Raw genomic sequence first — 15,769 nt, forward strand, 5'->3', positions numbered from 1 at the left:
ACAAGTTAATTGGTCTGCTAATGGTTGATGAAGTTAGTTAGTAATGACCAGCATTTTTTTAAATAAATAAAAGAGTATAGGAGAACAGAAAACAACAGAGTGTATAGCATGTAGAAAGGGCAGATAATGATTTGTGAAATTCTTGTTTCAGTTTTCCATGGATGTATAAATAGGTTATGATGTATGATGTATTTCTTGTGTTGGGTAGTAATAAAAAAAAAATTTGTAAGTCACTGCTTTATACCAGTTTGTAGGATATAAACAGAATTTTACAAATTATCTGAAACAGTTAACATTGAACAGTGGAAAATAACTTAGAAAGAAATAAAGAATTTAAAACTAATCTTATTGTAAAGGAAGCTTCCAGTTGATACAGGTTTAATATGATAATAGTACTTAAGTATACGAATTAAATGTTTAATGCGGTATCTGTTCTATTAGGTGGTGAAGCGAAGCCTTTACAAGTGCTCATTGGAAAACTACGCAAGGCAGTGTCTGAAGAATGTTCTTATTTTACACAGGTAAGATAGTGGTTAAAAAGTACTTTTAGACAAGAAATGCTATACTTCAGAACTGCACTTAGAAAATATTCCTGAGTTTTTAAGTTTAAAATGAACATTTAAATGTTTCCTGATAATCTTTTGAAACAAAAGAAATTGAAGTAAATTATCTTAGCAGTAGAACAGACAAAAGGTATACCTAATACAAAAAAAAAAAAAGTGGACCAATAGAACCCCAGACAGGTCTGTTTCCTGCCCTTGCCCACTTAGTGGTTGAGTGTATCTGATTACTAATTTGGGGAGGTTGCACAAGACCAGTAAGATACAATTTCACAGTTCAGATTGCCAAAATCTAAAAACCCTAATTATGCCAGGTATAATTATATTTGTGAAGATGGGGTGAAATAGAAGCTCTTATATACTGCTAGTGGGAAAGTACTACCTTGAGAAGCAGATTGGCAAGGTCTATTTTTGAAGTTATATACATCCCATAGCCCAAGCATTTGTGCACAACCAGATCTGTTCATTGCTGAAGTGTCTTTAAGTTAAAAATGGGAAACAACTCAGATTACTGTGAATAAAGGTAATAAATAAATTGTGTTACCTCCATGCAGTGGAACTCCATTTAGCAGTGTTTGATATCTGTATTAATATCAATAAATCTCAAAAGAAAAACATATATAGCATGAGTAATTACCTTTGGGTGAGGAGAAAGGTGAAGAAAATGGGTAGGCAGTACTTAAAACAGAGCTTCAAATCTCTATGTAATGTTCAATTTCTTTAAAAAACATGGAGATAATATGACAAAATATTACTATTTGTTTAAGGTAGGTAGTTATTTTTTCTGCATATTTGAAATAGTTCAAAATTTAAAATATATGCTTTGGCTTATCCCAGGCTTTTGTATTTATAAATTGAAGGGAGAAGAGGGTGGTATTAGTTGGGACAGGTAGAGCTACCTTACTGATTCTTTTTTTTTTTTCTTTTTAAGATTTTGTTTATTTATTTGAGAGTGAGAGAGAGAGACCAGGGGTGGGGGGGAGAGAGAGAATCTTGAGCAGACTGCACTGAGCAGGGCGCCCAACCCAGGGCCTGATCTCATGACCCTGAGGTCATGACCTGAGCTGAAACCAACAGTTGGACACTTAACCAACTCAGCCACCCAGGTGCCCCTGATTCTGATTTCCCATAATATTGTTCAAAAAATGTTTTGCAAAAAACCTCAGAAAGTGAGATATAACCACACTTAAGGCCTCTCTTCATTCAGCTACTCAGCATTCTACACCTCCACCTCTGCCAAAGGGTTCAGGCATTGTCCTTTCATATCTATTGTTGATAGTCAGTAAATAATGGAAAGAGGGCCCAAGTCACAGTAGTTCATTTATAGGGTGACATTATATGCTCTTTCCTTTTGTTACTGTCTTTACCTGATCATTAATCTCAAGTTGAAATACGAATCAGCTTGTTCTTATAGAGGGGTCCTCTGGGATTCTTCATGAAACCTGGTTTTGTCACTAATTTTTGATGTTGCCAGAATCAGATGTTTAACCGACTGAGCCACCCAGGCATCTCCATATATTTTAATTTCTGTAGAATTTATAGACTACTTTCTAGTCACTTTTTTTTTTTCCCCCAAAGTAAGCTCTATGCCCAACATGGGGCTTGACCTCATGACCCCAAGATCAAGAGTCACATGCTCTACCAGCTGAGCCAGCCAGGCGCCCTTATAGGGGTCATCATTTTTTAACTTCTGCCCTTGTTTTCTGGTGTTTTTTCAAGGGTAGTTAACATTACAGAGATAACGTCAATCTAGGATCCAAGCTAGAAAATGGTAGATTAAAGTACAAGCTATATTCATTATTAGAAGCAGAAAAAATAGTTTTGTGCAATTAAGATTGTCAGTATTTTCCTGCTGTAAGAAGAATTTCATGTCCTATATAAAGAGAGGAAGATTTAGACTTGACTGTTTCTTTTGCAGACTGATAGGGTGCATGGAAGAGTGTTTTCTTATTGATTTTTCTCTGCCATTTTGACTGTCTTTTGCATTTAGGAAAATAATGTTTAATGGTTTTCAAAGGCAGACATCAACATTTTAATTCTGTAAAATACCTGATTTTGTTGTTAATAGACTTTTTGCAATGTCCTTGGTGAACATTATACTCCTGCTTTAAAATGTGAAGTAAATGTAGAAGAGAGAGAGAGTTCTGGTGTTCACACTTCTGAAAATCAAGAACTAGAATTGCAAGATTATAGATATGAAGTTCAAGGTAATAAAATCTGACCACATTATCTTCTTAAGTCATTTAATGATAAACTTTTACTTTAAATCATGATTCAATCACTTAATATCTTTTTGGATTCATGCAATCTTATATTTAATACAGATTTTTATTTTTGTAATGCAGTAATTGTGATATAAAGAGAACCAAAGATGTCTGCAAGTTTCTTTGTCTCTTTATCCTTTATTCCTCTACTCCCATGTTTTTCGTTGTTCATAATTCTATCCTTAATTTTACACCATAGATCCAAAACTTTGAAAGTTATTGTATTTATTAAATACATTTATGTCAGTGATTTTTTTTTAAAGAATAAGAAGACCTACATTATCTTTCTTAGTAAGAATCCTGTATTAGTTTATTTTTACAGATTATGATCTCAATTAATTTTTTTAGAGGTAAAATGTCTTCTACCCCTGTCCATTTATATGAATAATGAACAAAATGTATACAAATTAATGAATACCAGAAGACATTAACATATTTTAATATGAAATCATCAAGTTATCTTTGTAGCAGGTCTTTTACATTAATGAGATTGAACTTTTTGGTAACTAAATATATGAAATTTACTTTTAGCAGGCAATTTTCTAAAGTTATGAATAGATAAATAATACTTATTGAAAGAAGCAGACTTTTACTATGAAATGAAATTATTATAATTGTTTATCATCTAGACTTGCAAGAAAATATGCAAACTCTTCTCAACAAAGTAACAGAAGAATACAACAAACTCTTGGTACTTCAAACACGATTAAGTAAGGTCTGTGAAATGGAAAATGTATTATGTTTTCATTTATTGTATTATGTGCTGTTTTGTAAGCTTCACCAGGAATTCTAAAATAAGTGAACATGATAAAGATGGGGGAAAAGTGACGTATTTATAGTATCAATGAGCTAAAGGAATTTCTGCAAGTTGAATATTTATTTACCCCTTTAGAGAGTTTTGGAAATCCTGATAAAATAAACATAAAATGTCAGATTGTAAACTTGGTGAAACAGTTGTATTTAATTTTACATTTAACAGTTTTTTTTTTTTTAAAGATTTTATTTATTTGACAGAGAGAGAAAGAGAGAGAGCACAAGCAGGGGGAGCAGTAGAGGGAGAGGGAGAAGCAGGCTCCCCGCTGAGCAGGGAGCCCGATGTGGGACTCGATCCCCGGACTCCAGGATCATGACCTGAGCCGAAGGCAGCTGCTTAACCAGCTGAGCCACCCAGGCGCCCCTACATTTAACAGTTTTAAAGTAGTGGGTCTGTTTTAGAGAAAAATGGAATTAGTGTAGTTGTTTAGAACATAGCTAACGTGTTATATATGTCAAATTTCTTTCAAGTAGTTGTTTTAGAAATGTGTGCATATAAAACTCAGAGAGTATAGATGGCATAGTATGATTTATTAACTATATCAGAAAGATAAACAGCATATATTGGCAAAGATAAATGTTGTAATCTTCATGTTGTAGAAAAAAATCCAGAAGGATCTCTATGTCTATTTATTTGCGATACTTTTGATGTCATTATATTAAATTGGGTGGATTTAAAAGTTTTAACTAATAGGGAGTGAAAGTTCTATCAGTGATGAGGGATGCTGTAGCTGAAATTCTTGTCTTTTTCTTTCTCTTCCCCTCCCTCTTTCTTACCTTCTGTCTTCCCCTATTTTTCCTTCCCCCTTTCCCTTGTTCCTTTTCTCTTTCTCTTCCTGTGCAAGTAAGCAAACTTCATCTTGCCTTTTCTAAAACTTATGAACCTACCCCAGTATCTTACAGATGACTTTGTAGGAGGGAGGGTTAAAGAATCCTTCTTTAACTCTACATTTCCCTACAATAATTACTTTTCTATTTCCCTTCATAGCCAAAGTGTTGAACCCTATTCAGAATCATCATACCATTTCCTTACCAGTAATCTTAGCAGTTTGGATTTTTTGTTTTTCTGCTGCCCTCATCCTGCTTCCAGGGAACCTTTTTCTCTACTCATACTTGGGTTACTGAGGGCTGCTAAGAAAATTAGATGTGGATGTGGTTTAGTGACACCACGTAATCATGGTCTGACATTAGCTGGACCCTGTGGATCACTTGACAATTCTGGTCATTTATCCTCTCATAGTCCCTTCAGTATTTCCCAACTTCACAACTTCTCCTCAAGTCATATATTCCACTTCTACTCCCCTTTTTGTCTTTGCAGTTGGCCTTATCTCTTATTTCTCTGCAAGTATCAGAGCTATCAGTTATAAATTATCTCAGCCTGCTGCCTCTAGACCTTATGTATTTCTTTAAATCTGTGAATACCCTAATTTATTTTCCTTCTGTCTGAGAAGATGTTACTCCTTTTCATAACCAAGGTTATTTTATTTCCTGTGCTTTTGTTAGTATCCCCTTCTACCTCCTCTAAGATTGATAACCTGTCCCTTCCCTCTCTCCTGTGATTTCAGCTCCTTTGTTTCTGTTTTTTCTCTGTTTCTGTCCTTTCCCCTAACACATTCCTCACATCTCTCCTATTTAGAACATAACCAGTCTTCAGTCCTGTATCTTCCTTTGTGGTCTCTTTCTCCTTCATTGTCATCTTCTTTCAAAGAAAGAATAAACTGAAGCCGGAACTTCCCATCTCTTCTCTCTCTTCTACCCATTGTAAGCAAGCTCTTGACTTACACTTCACTATGCTTTCTTTGGCAAAATTCAGTGGGGATTTCCTTTTTTTTTCTCCCCAAGTTTTTACTTAAATTCAAGTTCACTAACAGCAGTGAATTCTTGTCAGATTTCCTTTCTGTTTTCTTACTTCCTTGTTTTCTTTCTTTTAAAAATGTTGCTTTTCCTATGTCAGTACACAGTTGAAGCTATTAAATAGTGTAGGAGGGCTTATAGTAAGTAATCCACAGTGACGGATTTGTGAGTGAGTGAGTGATTTGTCATTTTGCCTCTTTCCTTTTAGGATGGTGAGTGGGGAACAATTTGCTTTGATGAGACACACACCTCCCTTCCCCAGTGCCAGAATGTGGGAAGCTTAATCTGGAACACAAACACCCGCACTAACTTCTTTAGCTCTCCCCAGAAAAAAAAAAGTGAAAAAGTGAATTTCACCTTTTAACCCAGTAAGGTAGCTACAACCACAGAGGTATCCCAGAGGTTGGTTGGGATCACACTTGGCACTACCACACATCACTGCCTAACCTGTTAGCCTCATCTTCCAAGCCTCCCCCTCATTTTAGCCCTACTGAAATACTTAGAGTGTCCCAAATGCACCCTGATCTTTCACACCCCTATTGCATGTTGTTTTTTCTGCTGAACAGTGTGCATCTACCTCCAGTCTGCTTGGTGTGTTCCTACTTGATCTAGTTGGTTCAAATGTTACTTCCTTTGTGTCCTCTTTACCTATCTTTCTAGACTTCGCCATTTCTTCCTCCATTTTCTTAGCATCTGTACAAGCCTTTGCTTATTACACTTATCTTTTTCTGTTATTTTAAATATTCCATGACCCCCGTCTTTTTTCCCTGTTCCCATAGCTCCTTATACAAATTTGCATTTATTACTTTTCTTGTTATTATAATTATTTATTTACTCTTTTCCTAGCTTTTAAGCCTTTCAGAATGAGAGTCTTTATTTTTATTTCCTCTTCTTAGCATGGTGCTTGGTTATGCACATGGTAAAGGCTTAATAAATGTTTGCTGAATGAATTAAGTGAAGGAATAGAAAGGTTAGGCTGGAAAGTGAAGAATTTACCTGATGGGCTTTATTTTCTTTGGGAAGTAAGAGGCAAGGTCCTCTGTTGAAATGTACTCAGGCAGTTAGGCATGGGGTAGAGGACTTGATAAAAGTAATAACCAACAGAAATAGCCTTCATCAGAAATAGCTTTTATCCTGTTGCTCACCTGCTTTTTGTGGTATCTTTTGTTCATCTAGTATAGCAAGTCCAGACTCTCCTCTTGCTTTTTAAAGTGCTTTGTAGTCTAGATCTTTCTTATTTCTAGTGATCTTCCCCCATCCTTATCCAAATTAAATCCCTCTCAACAAGATCATTGTTTTCAGTAGTTATAGGATGGCTGTTCTTTCACAAATGCTTACTCTTTCTTCCTTACAGCTTTTCCTAATCATTGCCCAAAACGATTGAGACCCAAGTCAAGTTTGACTTACTCTGTAATTACACACATCAGTCTTTCTGTTATTGCCCTTAAAGTAAATTATAGTTTAGTGCTTCTTGTTTTTTTTAAGAGACAGAGAGAGGGATGATGCAGGGGGTGAGGGGTGCAGAGGGGGAGAGAGAGTCCCAAACAGGCTCCACATCCAGTGCGTAGCCTGACGTGATGCTGGATCTCATGATCCTGAGATCATGACCTGAGCTGAAAGTAAGAGTCCGACACTTAACCGACTGAGCCACCCAGGTGCCCCTCTAATTGTTTAATTTTATTTCCCCCACTAGTTGATAAATTCTGTGAGGGCAGATAAACCGTATTTTTTTTTTAACTGATTTTTGTCTTCGTTTCCCTTGTCACAGTGCTAGTCGTGTAGTAGATGATTATTAAGTATCTGATGAATAACTAAATTAATACACATACGCATCTGGCAAATTGCTGCCTAATTTTAATAGTAAGGAAACAACTTGAGATTTATCTGTTTTCATTATTTTCCTTACTTTTGTGTAAAGAACAGCATACCAATTGTCAGTTTCCTGGAGGTACATAGGTTATAGCCAGAGATTCATAAAGTTATATTATCAATTTTTTGTTTTTTAAAGGAAGCTTGATTTTTTTTTTAATATTTTATTTATTATTTGACAGAGAGAGAGAAAGAGACAGCTAGAGAGGGAACATAAGCAGGGGGAGTGGGAGAGGGAGAAGCAGGCTCCCAGCCCAGCAGGGAGCCCGATGCGGGGGCTCAATCCCAGGACCCTGGGATCATGACCTGAGCCGAAGGCAGACGCTTAATGACTGAGCCACTCAGGCACCACTCAGGTGGAATACTTTATCAAGTATTGATAAACATAAAATTTACTGGGTATGAGTTGAAATTCCAAAGCCCAAGTCACATTATAAATATTATATGAGCTTTGTACCAAAATTCTGTGCAGTTTCTGTTTTTCTATTAAAATGAACTTTCTGGGTATGGCTGAACAATATACTTACTAATATAATTGCAGTGCTGTGAAGGGAATGTGAATCACTGTCAGAAGAAAGCAAAAAATAAGTTGGAAGGGAAAATATTTGTATCAGTGTGTTAGAATTCTGAGTGATTTTGAATGAAAACATTTACAGTGTAAAGCTGCTTTAATACAGTTTTCAAAATGCTGGATCATATATTTATGTCACTCCTTTTCTGTTACTTTCAATAGATTCAGGGACAGCAGACAGATAATGTGAAACTTGAGCTTGCAGAAGGAAACCTACCAAAAGAGGAAACAGAGTTATCAGCCTCTCAGATGACCAATTTGCAAGACATTGGTAAATTTTGATTATCTACCATGGTGTATTGTTTTTATATCAAATATTTGGTCATTTGATTTTTTACTTTAAAATTTGAAACAACCTAGTGGTCTTGGGCATTTCACTATAATTCCTCTCATCTCAGTTTGCTCGTTCTCATGTGGAAGGTTTGGACTGCTCCTCTCTCTGACTCCTTTTCACTTGTTCTGTGAGTCGCAATTGTTTTCCGTTTAAAGACATGCTATAGGTACATTTAGGGGCACTACAGACATGAAGATAGAAGAAATGATCTTGAATTGCACTGTTCATTTTTTTTGTTCTCATCAGTCAAAATGAGTCTCAATTGAAACTTATTACTACTAAAAAAGCATTATTTTTTCAAAGAAGAATGAATAATCTCTGCACACACAAAAAAAAGTGATTGTGCTATTTCAGTAAGAAATTTATGGGGTTTTATTTTGTTTGTTTTTTGGGGGTTTTTTTATTTTAGATTTTATTTATTTGACAGAGACAGTGTAAGAGGGAACACAAGCAGGGGGAGTGGGAGAGGGAGAAGCAGGCTCCCCGCTGAGCAGGGAGCCTGATGCAGGGCTCAGTCCCAGGACCCTGGGATCACGACCCGAGCTGAAGGCAGACACTTAACGACTGAGCCACCCAGGCGCCCCTCAGTAAGAAATTTGCCTTGAAATGTGTATTTTCTTCTCTTCCTATAACTTAGATGTCTGTCATGAAAGCAAGTTATCTCTGCAAGATTCTGAAAAAATTAAACAACTTGAAGGACAAGTTCAAGAATTAGAAAACCTCATATCCTCTTTGCAGCAACAATTGAAAGAAACTGAAGAAAACTATGGGGCAGAGATCCACTGTTTGCAGGAAAGGCTTCAAGCTGTCACTGTATCCACAGTTCAGCCAAGGTACCCATCCATTTACAGTTTCATTCAGCAGTATTTATAGCTTAGTAACAATCATAGCATGATTGTTTTTCAGTAGAAAATGTAACTTAAGCAAAGTTGCTTGAAAGAGACAGCATGCCGCATTATCAAGAAATAAGAACAGAAGATAATTCTTTGAAATGTCTGAAGTAAATGCTGTTATAAACCAAAGACATTCTATTATAGAGATTTTACTTACACCTTTATTTTATAAAGATTCTGGTTGTTGTTAATCTGTTGGATTAAATCAGAGAGTGTGCATGTATTTGTTACTTATCACATGCCTGGTCTTTACTACTTGATGTGGGGCATACCCAAGAAATGTAAGATATGATCATTTCAGTCATGGCTGGACTTTCTCCACCTAGTTGTCTAATACTCAGATTCACTGTGTCCAAAATAGAACTCCGGATCTTTCCCTGGAAATTTGCTCCTTCTGCAGCCATCTCCATCTGAGGTGACTCTTCTTTCTCTCCTACTTCACTTCCAGTCTATCAAGAAATCCTGTTATCTCTGCCTCCAGAATACATCTAAACTGGACCACTTCTCACTAGCCCCCTGCCCATCATCTCTCACCTGGGTTACTACAACACTGATCTCCCTGTTTCTACCCTAACTCTTTCCTAAAGTCTGTTCTCAACTCATTTCCACAACTTTGCTTTTAAAATTTTTAAATTTGCTTTTAAAATTTAAGACTGATCATGTTAGTCCAGTGCTCTTCTGTCCTAACAATGCCTTACTCAGTCCTTCATGATGGCTCCTTGTTATCACTTGGACTTTATCTCCTACTGACTTGCCTGTCACTGTTCTCACACCACACATTCTCCTTGAGATCTTCAGACCATCAGAATCCTCCTGCTTCAAAGACTTTTCATTATCGTTTCTTCTACCTAGAATGCTCTTTCTCCAGATATTTACATGCCCAGCATGCTTTGGGTCTTTATGCAGATATCATGTTCTCATGAGGCCTATACTGATCACCCAATTTAAATTAAAATTGTTCTTTAGAACTCTGTACACTAATTTCCTGCTTCATTTTTTTTCTGTATTACTTAATAGTGTCTGTTTTACATATGTAAAGCTGTATATGTATAAAATTAAAAAAAGTGTATATATATTTGTAGGGGACTTTGTTTTGTTTGCTTTATTGTCTGCCTTTTATGAAAGACTTAAAGCTTGGTAATGGTGGGGATTTTTGTTCATCTGAGTCATTGATGTATCCCACACCTTGTAATAATTCCTTCTGCATGGTAGGTGCTCAATAAATGTTTGTTAAATGAATGAGAGAACAGCTCATAACTTAGGAAGTATGCTTTAATATTTAAACTACCTCTATAAAATGTTCAGAGATTTAATCTAACTTTGGCTGGCTCTGCTGTTATAGGATTGATATCTTCATAGGCACTTATTAATGGAACCTCAAGCCAAAAAAAGATTTTTTTCCTTTGAGACAAAATACTAAATGTCCACACTTCTTTGGAATTAGTTTGTTTCTCCTTCTTTTATTCGGAGTCTGTATGTAGGCTTTGGAATTATTCACCCTGCCTTGGCACAAACTTAGAAAGCTTTCATCTTATTTGAGATTAGTGGCTCTTAAACTTGGCCATGCATCAGAAACACCAGAGGTTTCTGAATACTTAAAATTAGATTACTGGATTATACATTTGGAGAGTCAGACTCAGTAGCTTTGGGATGGACCCTGGACATTTGTATTTGTAACAGGATAATTCTGTTACAGATAGTTTATGGATTGACATTTAGAAACTACTACTTTGGGTTTTCTGATATGAAAGAAAATAAGTAGATAGCAGGAAGTCTCTAATAATCAGCTACAATGTTTCAAGTAGCCTTCCTTTAATTAGTGATGCTTTCTCTCTAAAGCATGAAGAAAAGGGAGTTTTCTGGAAATGGAGACTTATTTGGCAATTACTGCATTTGAGCTTTTGTCAGCTTACCACCCTCTCTCAGAGTTTCTGTAATGTCAGTGGAAGTGTGTTGACAGTACCTTTCCACTAAGACCATTAGTTTTCTACCCCCCCCCCCAAAAAAGAGGTTTACTGACCCATGTTCACTCCTACTAATAGTGATGAATCAAAGTTATTTCTTGTAAACGTCATCACATTTTTGGATACAATTATGATACTTTTTGAATAAAGAATGTGTGAATAAAGAGTTTTCTGTTCTTCTAAGATAGATTTGAGCTAGTTTAAAAAATAATTGAGTCATTCATTTAACATACATTTGGAGCTGGTATACTAAAAGCCTTTTAAAGGTCTCTTAGAGCCTCTTGGAATGACTATTGGCTTAAGAGTCAGATCTGCATTTGACACCTGATTTAACCTTTTACTGGCTATATGATCTTGGGCAGATTATTTTAACATATCTAAGTAATATTAGGAACAATAAAAGTACTATCAAGATTGTGAGGAATAAATGAAATAGTGACAGAAATAAGCCTTGGCTAGATGTCATGGAGGAAGCTTTAGATCTATATAAAGTGCCCTTTTCCCTCAAGGGACTTCTAATCATTGAAATAGTACTTATTACAAAATAATTTTTAAGAAGTGGTAGGTTAAGGAATATAACATAGTGATAGAACCGAAGTGCTGGAATTTAAACCCATGTCTGTGTGGCATCTTTAACTGCACATTTTTGTAGTAATTGCCTATTGGAGTGGTTCCAGGGGAAATGGAAATGAAGGGATGAATATCAGATATTGGGATAGAAGGAATGTTGAGAACAAAGTGAAGGGGAAAAACAAAGATGACCCTGTGTTGTTTGAGCTAGAGAATATGGAGAATAATGGTACGTTAATATAAATAGAGAAGTAAGGCCAGTGGGGAGTAGGACCTTAATTATAAGAGGAGAGCAGTGAGTTTGGTTTTAGCTAGATTATTTTTTGAATTTGGGATAAACAGTTCCAAATTCTGTAAAGCTATAGAATGGAGTCATTGTGGACTAAGTACCATTTTTTATTAGAGTTTGGGTCTTAACAGCTGGATAAATAATTAGGAAGGCTTTCTAAGCTATGAAAAAAAGAATCAAAACATGGAACCAAGGATCAGAAGAGTGTATGCAAGAAGCAGTGAGGAAACAGACAAAATTGTGAGACAGAAAAACCAGGAAAGGGCAGAGAAGAAACAAAAGGGAGATAAGTTTTTACAATCATTTTAACATGAACCTAGAGCACAAATAGGCAGTTCACAGGAGAAGAAACATACATGGGAGTAAAATTAATGTAACTTTTTGGAATATGGCATTATGTTAAAATTTTAAATATTAAGCTTAACAGTTATTTATAAGATTTATCATCATAGAGAAAATCCACAAATGTGTGCAAGATATATTTATGAGGATTTATATTGTAGCATTATTTGTAATAGTGAACATTTGGAAACAACCAAATGTCTGTCAGTAGGGGGTTAATTATGCCAGTTATTAAATGGGTTGATGATAACTTGTATCTGGCCAATTTGGGACAGAATGAAAGAAGAGGATAGAAGAGAGAAAGGAGGAGCTGGGCAAGAGGGGGTGGAATAAAGGCAGCATGGGTGGTGCACATGAAAGTAGAAGTGAGAAATTGTATTAGCCAGAAAAAATTATAATTTGCCCCTTTATTCTTTTTCCCATGGTTGCTAAATATTAATCTTACCATGTTTTTATGACCCAAGTTAAGCAAAGAAAACTTTTTTTCAAAAAATAATGCTTGTAAAACAATACAGAATAAAGACACGAATACCAAAAGACAAATGAATAGATTAAAAACAAAATCTGGAAGTGACTGTATAAATTAAGAATCTTCCTTTTCTTGCCTCTGCTCCCCAGTTCCGCTAGAGGTAATCATTGTTACTTTTGACATACATTCATCCAGAGTTTTTTCTGTGTCTGTGTATAAATAATTTTTTAATAAAAATGAGATTTTACAGACTCTTCTACTCAGTAATACCATAGATATTTTAAAAATGTACCTGTAAATAGCTCTACATCATATATTTGTAATACACTTTATAAAATGGCATAAAATTCAATGCTGATCTGCTGAAATATTCTCTCATTCAATTGTGTTAGTTTAGTTTTAAATGGAAAAATTAGTCAAAAATACGATTTAAGTCACAATACCTATAACTCTTGATCTGTCATCTTTGTTGCCCCTGCCCTAATACACATTTTATGCATGCTGTAAATTTGGACTAACAGTAAAACTCACAACTCTAATTCCTTCACTCTCTTTTATTTATGTTTAGTTTCTCCATTGATTCAGTGGTAATTACTGAATCTGATGTCCGGAAAACAATATATCCTGGAAGTTGTCTAAACCAGAACATTGATGGTACAATAGAGGTATTATATCTTTAAACTGTTGTGTGCACTGATTTTATTTTTCTTACTGTCATTTTTATGTCTATAGTATTCAATTAATAGCTGCTGAGAGGTAAGCATAATAAGAGGATAATACCTTATATAAAAGACCCAGAAGAATATATAAAGAAATTTAATGTATTTTCATAGCATAGGACTAACACAGTTAAAATTGAGAGGTTTTTTCCCCCCTACGTATGTTCTAATTTTAAAATCTGTCTTGTTTTGTATAACATTAGCTGTGTAACAAATTAGTTTCAGTGCCCTTGCCAACAACTTTTCTTGCCACCATAGGAAGTTGAGCCAGACCACCTCTAGAATAGTATTTAGGAATCCTCAAAATTCAAGATGCTATGGCTGGGACAATAGACAAGGCCTCCTTCAGCACAGGCCATCTGATATATAAAAGCCCCTCATCTTTTACAGTATGGGCCAGCTGGCTAAGCCACATTCTGCCTGTCTTCAACATTGTATATACTCCCAGTTCATGGGCACTTTTCTGAAACTTACAACTACAAAACCCTGATCTTAATTCAGTAGATTTTTAATTTCTTAACTCCTGTAGAAAACAAAGATCATTGCTTTCTCTTGTTTTGGATACAGAGGAGAGATGTTGGCTACGTATCTTGATTCTTCTACACTCATCCTATATGGAATATTCAGATAATTGGTAAACAATGAAATGCTTTGATGCTGAGAATATGTTTACATTTTTTAAAACTTTATGGTTTTTTCTAGTTATAAAGGTAATTTGTATTTGTAGAAAATTGGATAGTATTAAAAGATATTAAGAGGAAGATAAAATTTGCTTATAATTTCGTAAGCAAAGATAGCCACTGTTAACATTCTTAAAATTAGATAATTATATTTAAGAAGTGTCTTTATCACACCATAGAACTATATTAGTAATTAAAATATGTAAATATATTTCTCACTTAGCATCATTAAGTTCAGTGTAGTAAGTACATTATTTAGTAGAATTATACACTAGAATTATTCACCAGAATTATTGTTTTTAATAGCAGAAGCAAAACTTGTTAAAACTTCTCAGAAGTTTTCTAAGAAACATTGATCTTTTGAGGATATTTGAGGGTAGAAGTTTAAAAATAAGTGGTGTATAATTAGTATAAACAAGTATGTTATATTTTGCTTTTTAATTTAGTTTTCTGGTGACTTTGGAGTGAAACAGGAAACAAATATGGTTAAGTTGCTGGAAAAACAATACCAAGAACGATTAGAAGAAGAAGTAGCTAAGGTAAGTTTATAGTTTGTTAGGTTATTATGGTTTATATTCCCTTCAAGCCTTCAAAAAACATAGATTTTATTGATAGTGCACTTTTTTTTTTTTTTAACTGTTTTAGTAATTTCTGTATCCAACATGGGGCTTGAACTCCTGACCCCAAGATCAAGAGTCAAATGCTCCACTGACTGAGCCACCCCTGCACTTTCTTTTTTAAAAGTTTTATTACATAGCTTATCTTTAAATTGTCAGTTACTGGTATCAATCTCAGTTGCCTTTAAGTGGAATGTTCTGTGAACTTTTCTTTACGAAAAACATATTTTTCTTGATATGGAATAGTAATTGGAAACTTTTCAGGGGTGACTGGGTGGCTCAGTCGGTTAAGCATCTGCCTTCAGCTTAGGTCATGATCCCAGGGTCCTGGGGAGAAGTCCCACATTGGGTTCCCTGCTCAGTGGGGAGTCTGCTTCTCTCTCTCTCCCTCTGCCCCTCCCATGCTTGTGAGCACTTGTGCGCTCTCTCTTTCTCGCACCCTCTCAAACAAATAAAATCTTTAAAAAAAAAAAAAAACTTTTCAGAATGCCATAACAAGTCTTTATAAATTTGTTACCTTGTGAGTAGTACCTTGTAATGGAGTTTGGCCTCCCTTAAAGGTGGGGAATATGGTAGGAAATGAGATAGAAGGTGGTTAGTCTTTTATATATTCTCTTTGTCTATCTCTTCCCAGAGAAGTCACTGTGATGTTAACTATAGATACTCTTAGCTGCTATGCCTAGAGATATTTTTTTAAACACTCTCTTTCTCTCTCTCAAATAAATAAATAATCTTTAAAAAATGCATATACCTGGGGTGCCTGGGTGGCTCAGTCGGTTAAGCGACTGCCTTCGGCTCAGGTCATGATCCCGGAGTCCCGGGATCGAGTCCCGCATTGGGCTCCTGGCTCGGCGGGGAGCCTGCTTCTCCCTCTGACCCTATCCCCTCTCATGCTGTTTCTCGCTCTCTCTCTCAAATAAATAAATAAATAAAATCTTAAAAAAAAAAATGCATATACCTG

General features: G+C 35.4%; 1 protein-coding gene across 1 annotated transcript in view; it reads left to right on the forward strand.

Annotated features, from left to right (window-relative positions):
- Positions 1-15,769, forward strand: part of AKAP9 (A-kinase anchoring protein 9) — a 156,716-nt gene that overhangs the window by 56,606 nt on the left and 84,341 nt on the right. The window contains 7 exon segments of the mRNA XM_044920183.1: positions 442-521; positions 2,629-2,767; positions 3,454-3,539; positions 8,094-8,202; positions 8,903-9,098; positions 13,361-13,457; positions 14,638-14,730. Coding sequence (XP_044776118.1) covers positions 442-521; positions 2,629-2,767; positions 3,454-3,539; positions 8,094-8,202; positions 8,903-9,098; positions 13,361-13,457; positions 14,638-14,730 — 800 coding nt within the window.

This window comes from Neomonachus schauinslandi, chromosome 12 (genome assembly GCF_002201575.2).
Source record: "Neomonachus schauinslandi chromosome 12, ASM220157v2, whole genome shotgun sequence".
Lineage (NCBI taxonomy): Eukaryota > Metazoa > Chordata > Mammalia > Carnivora > Phocidae > Neomonachus > Neomonachus schauinslandi.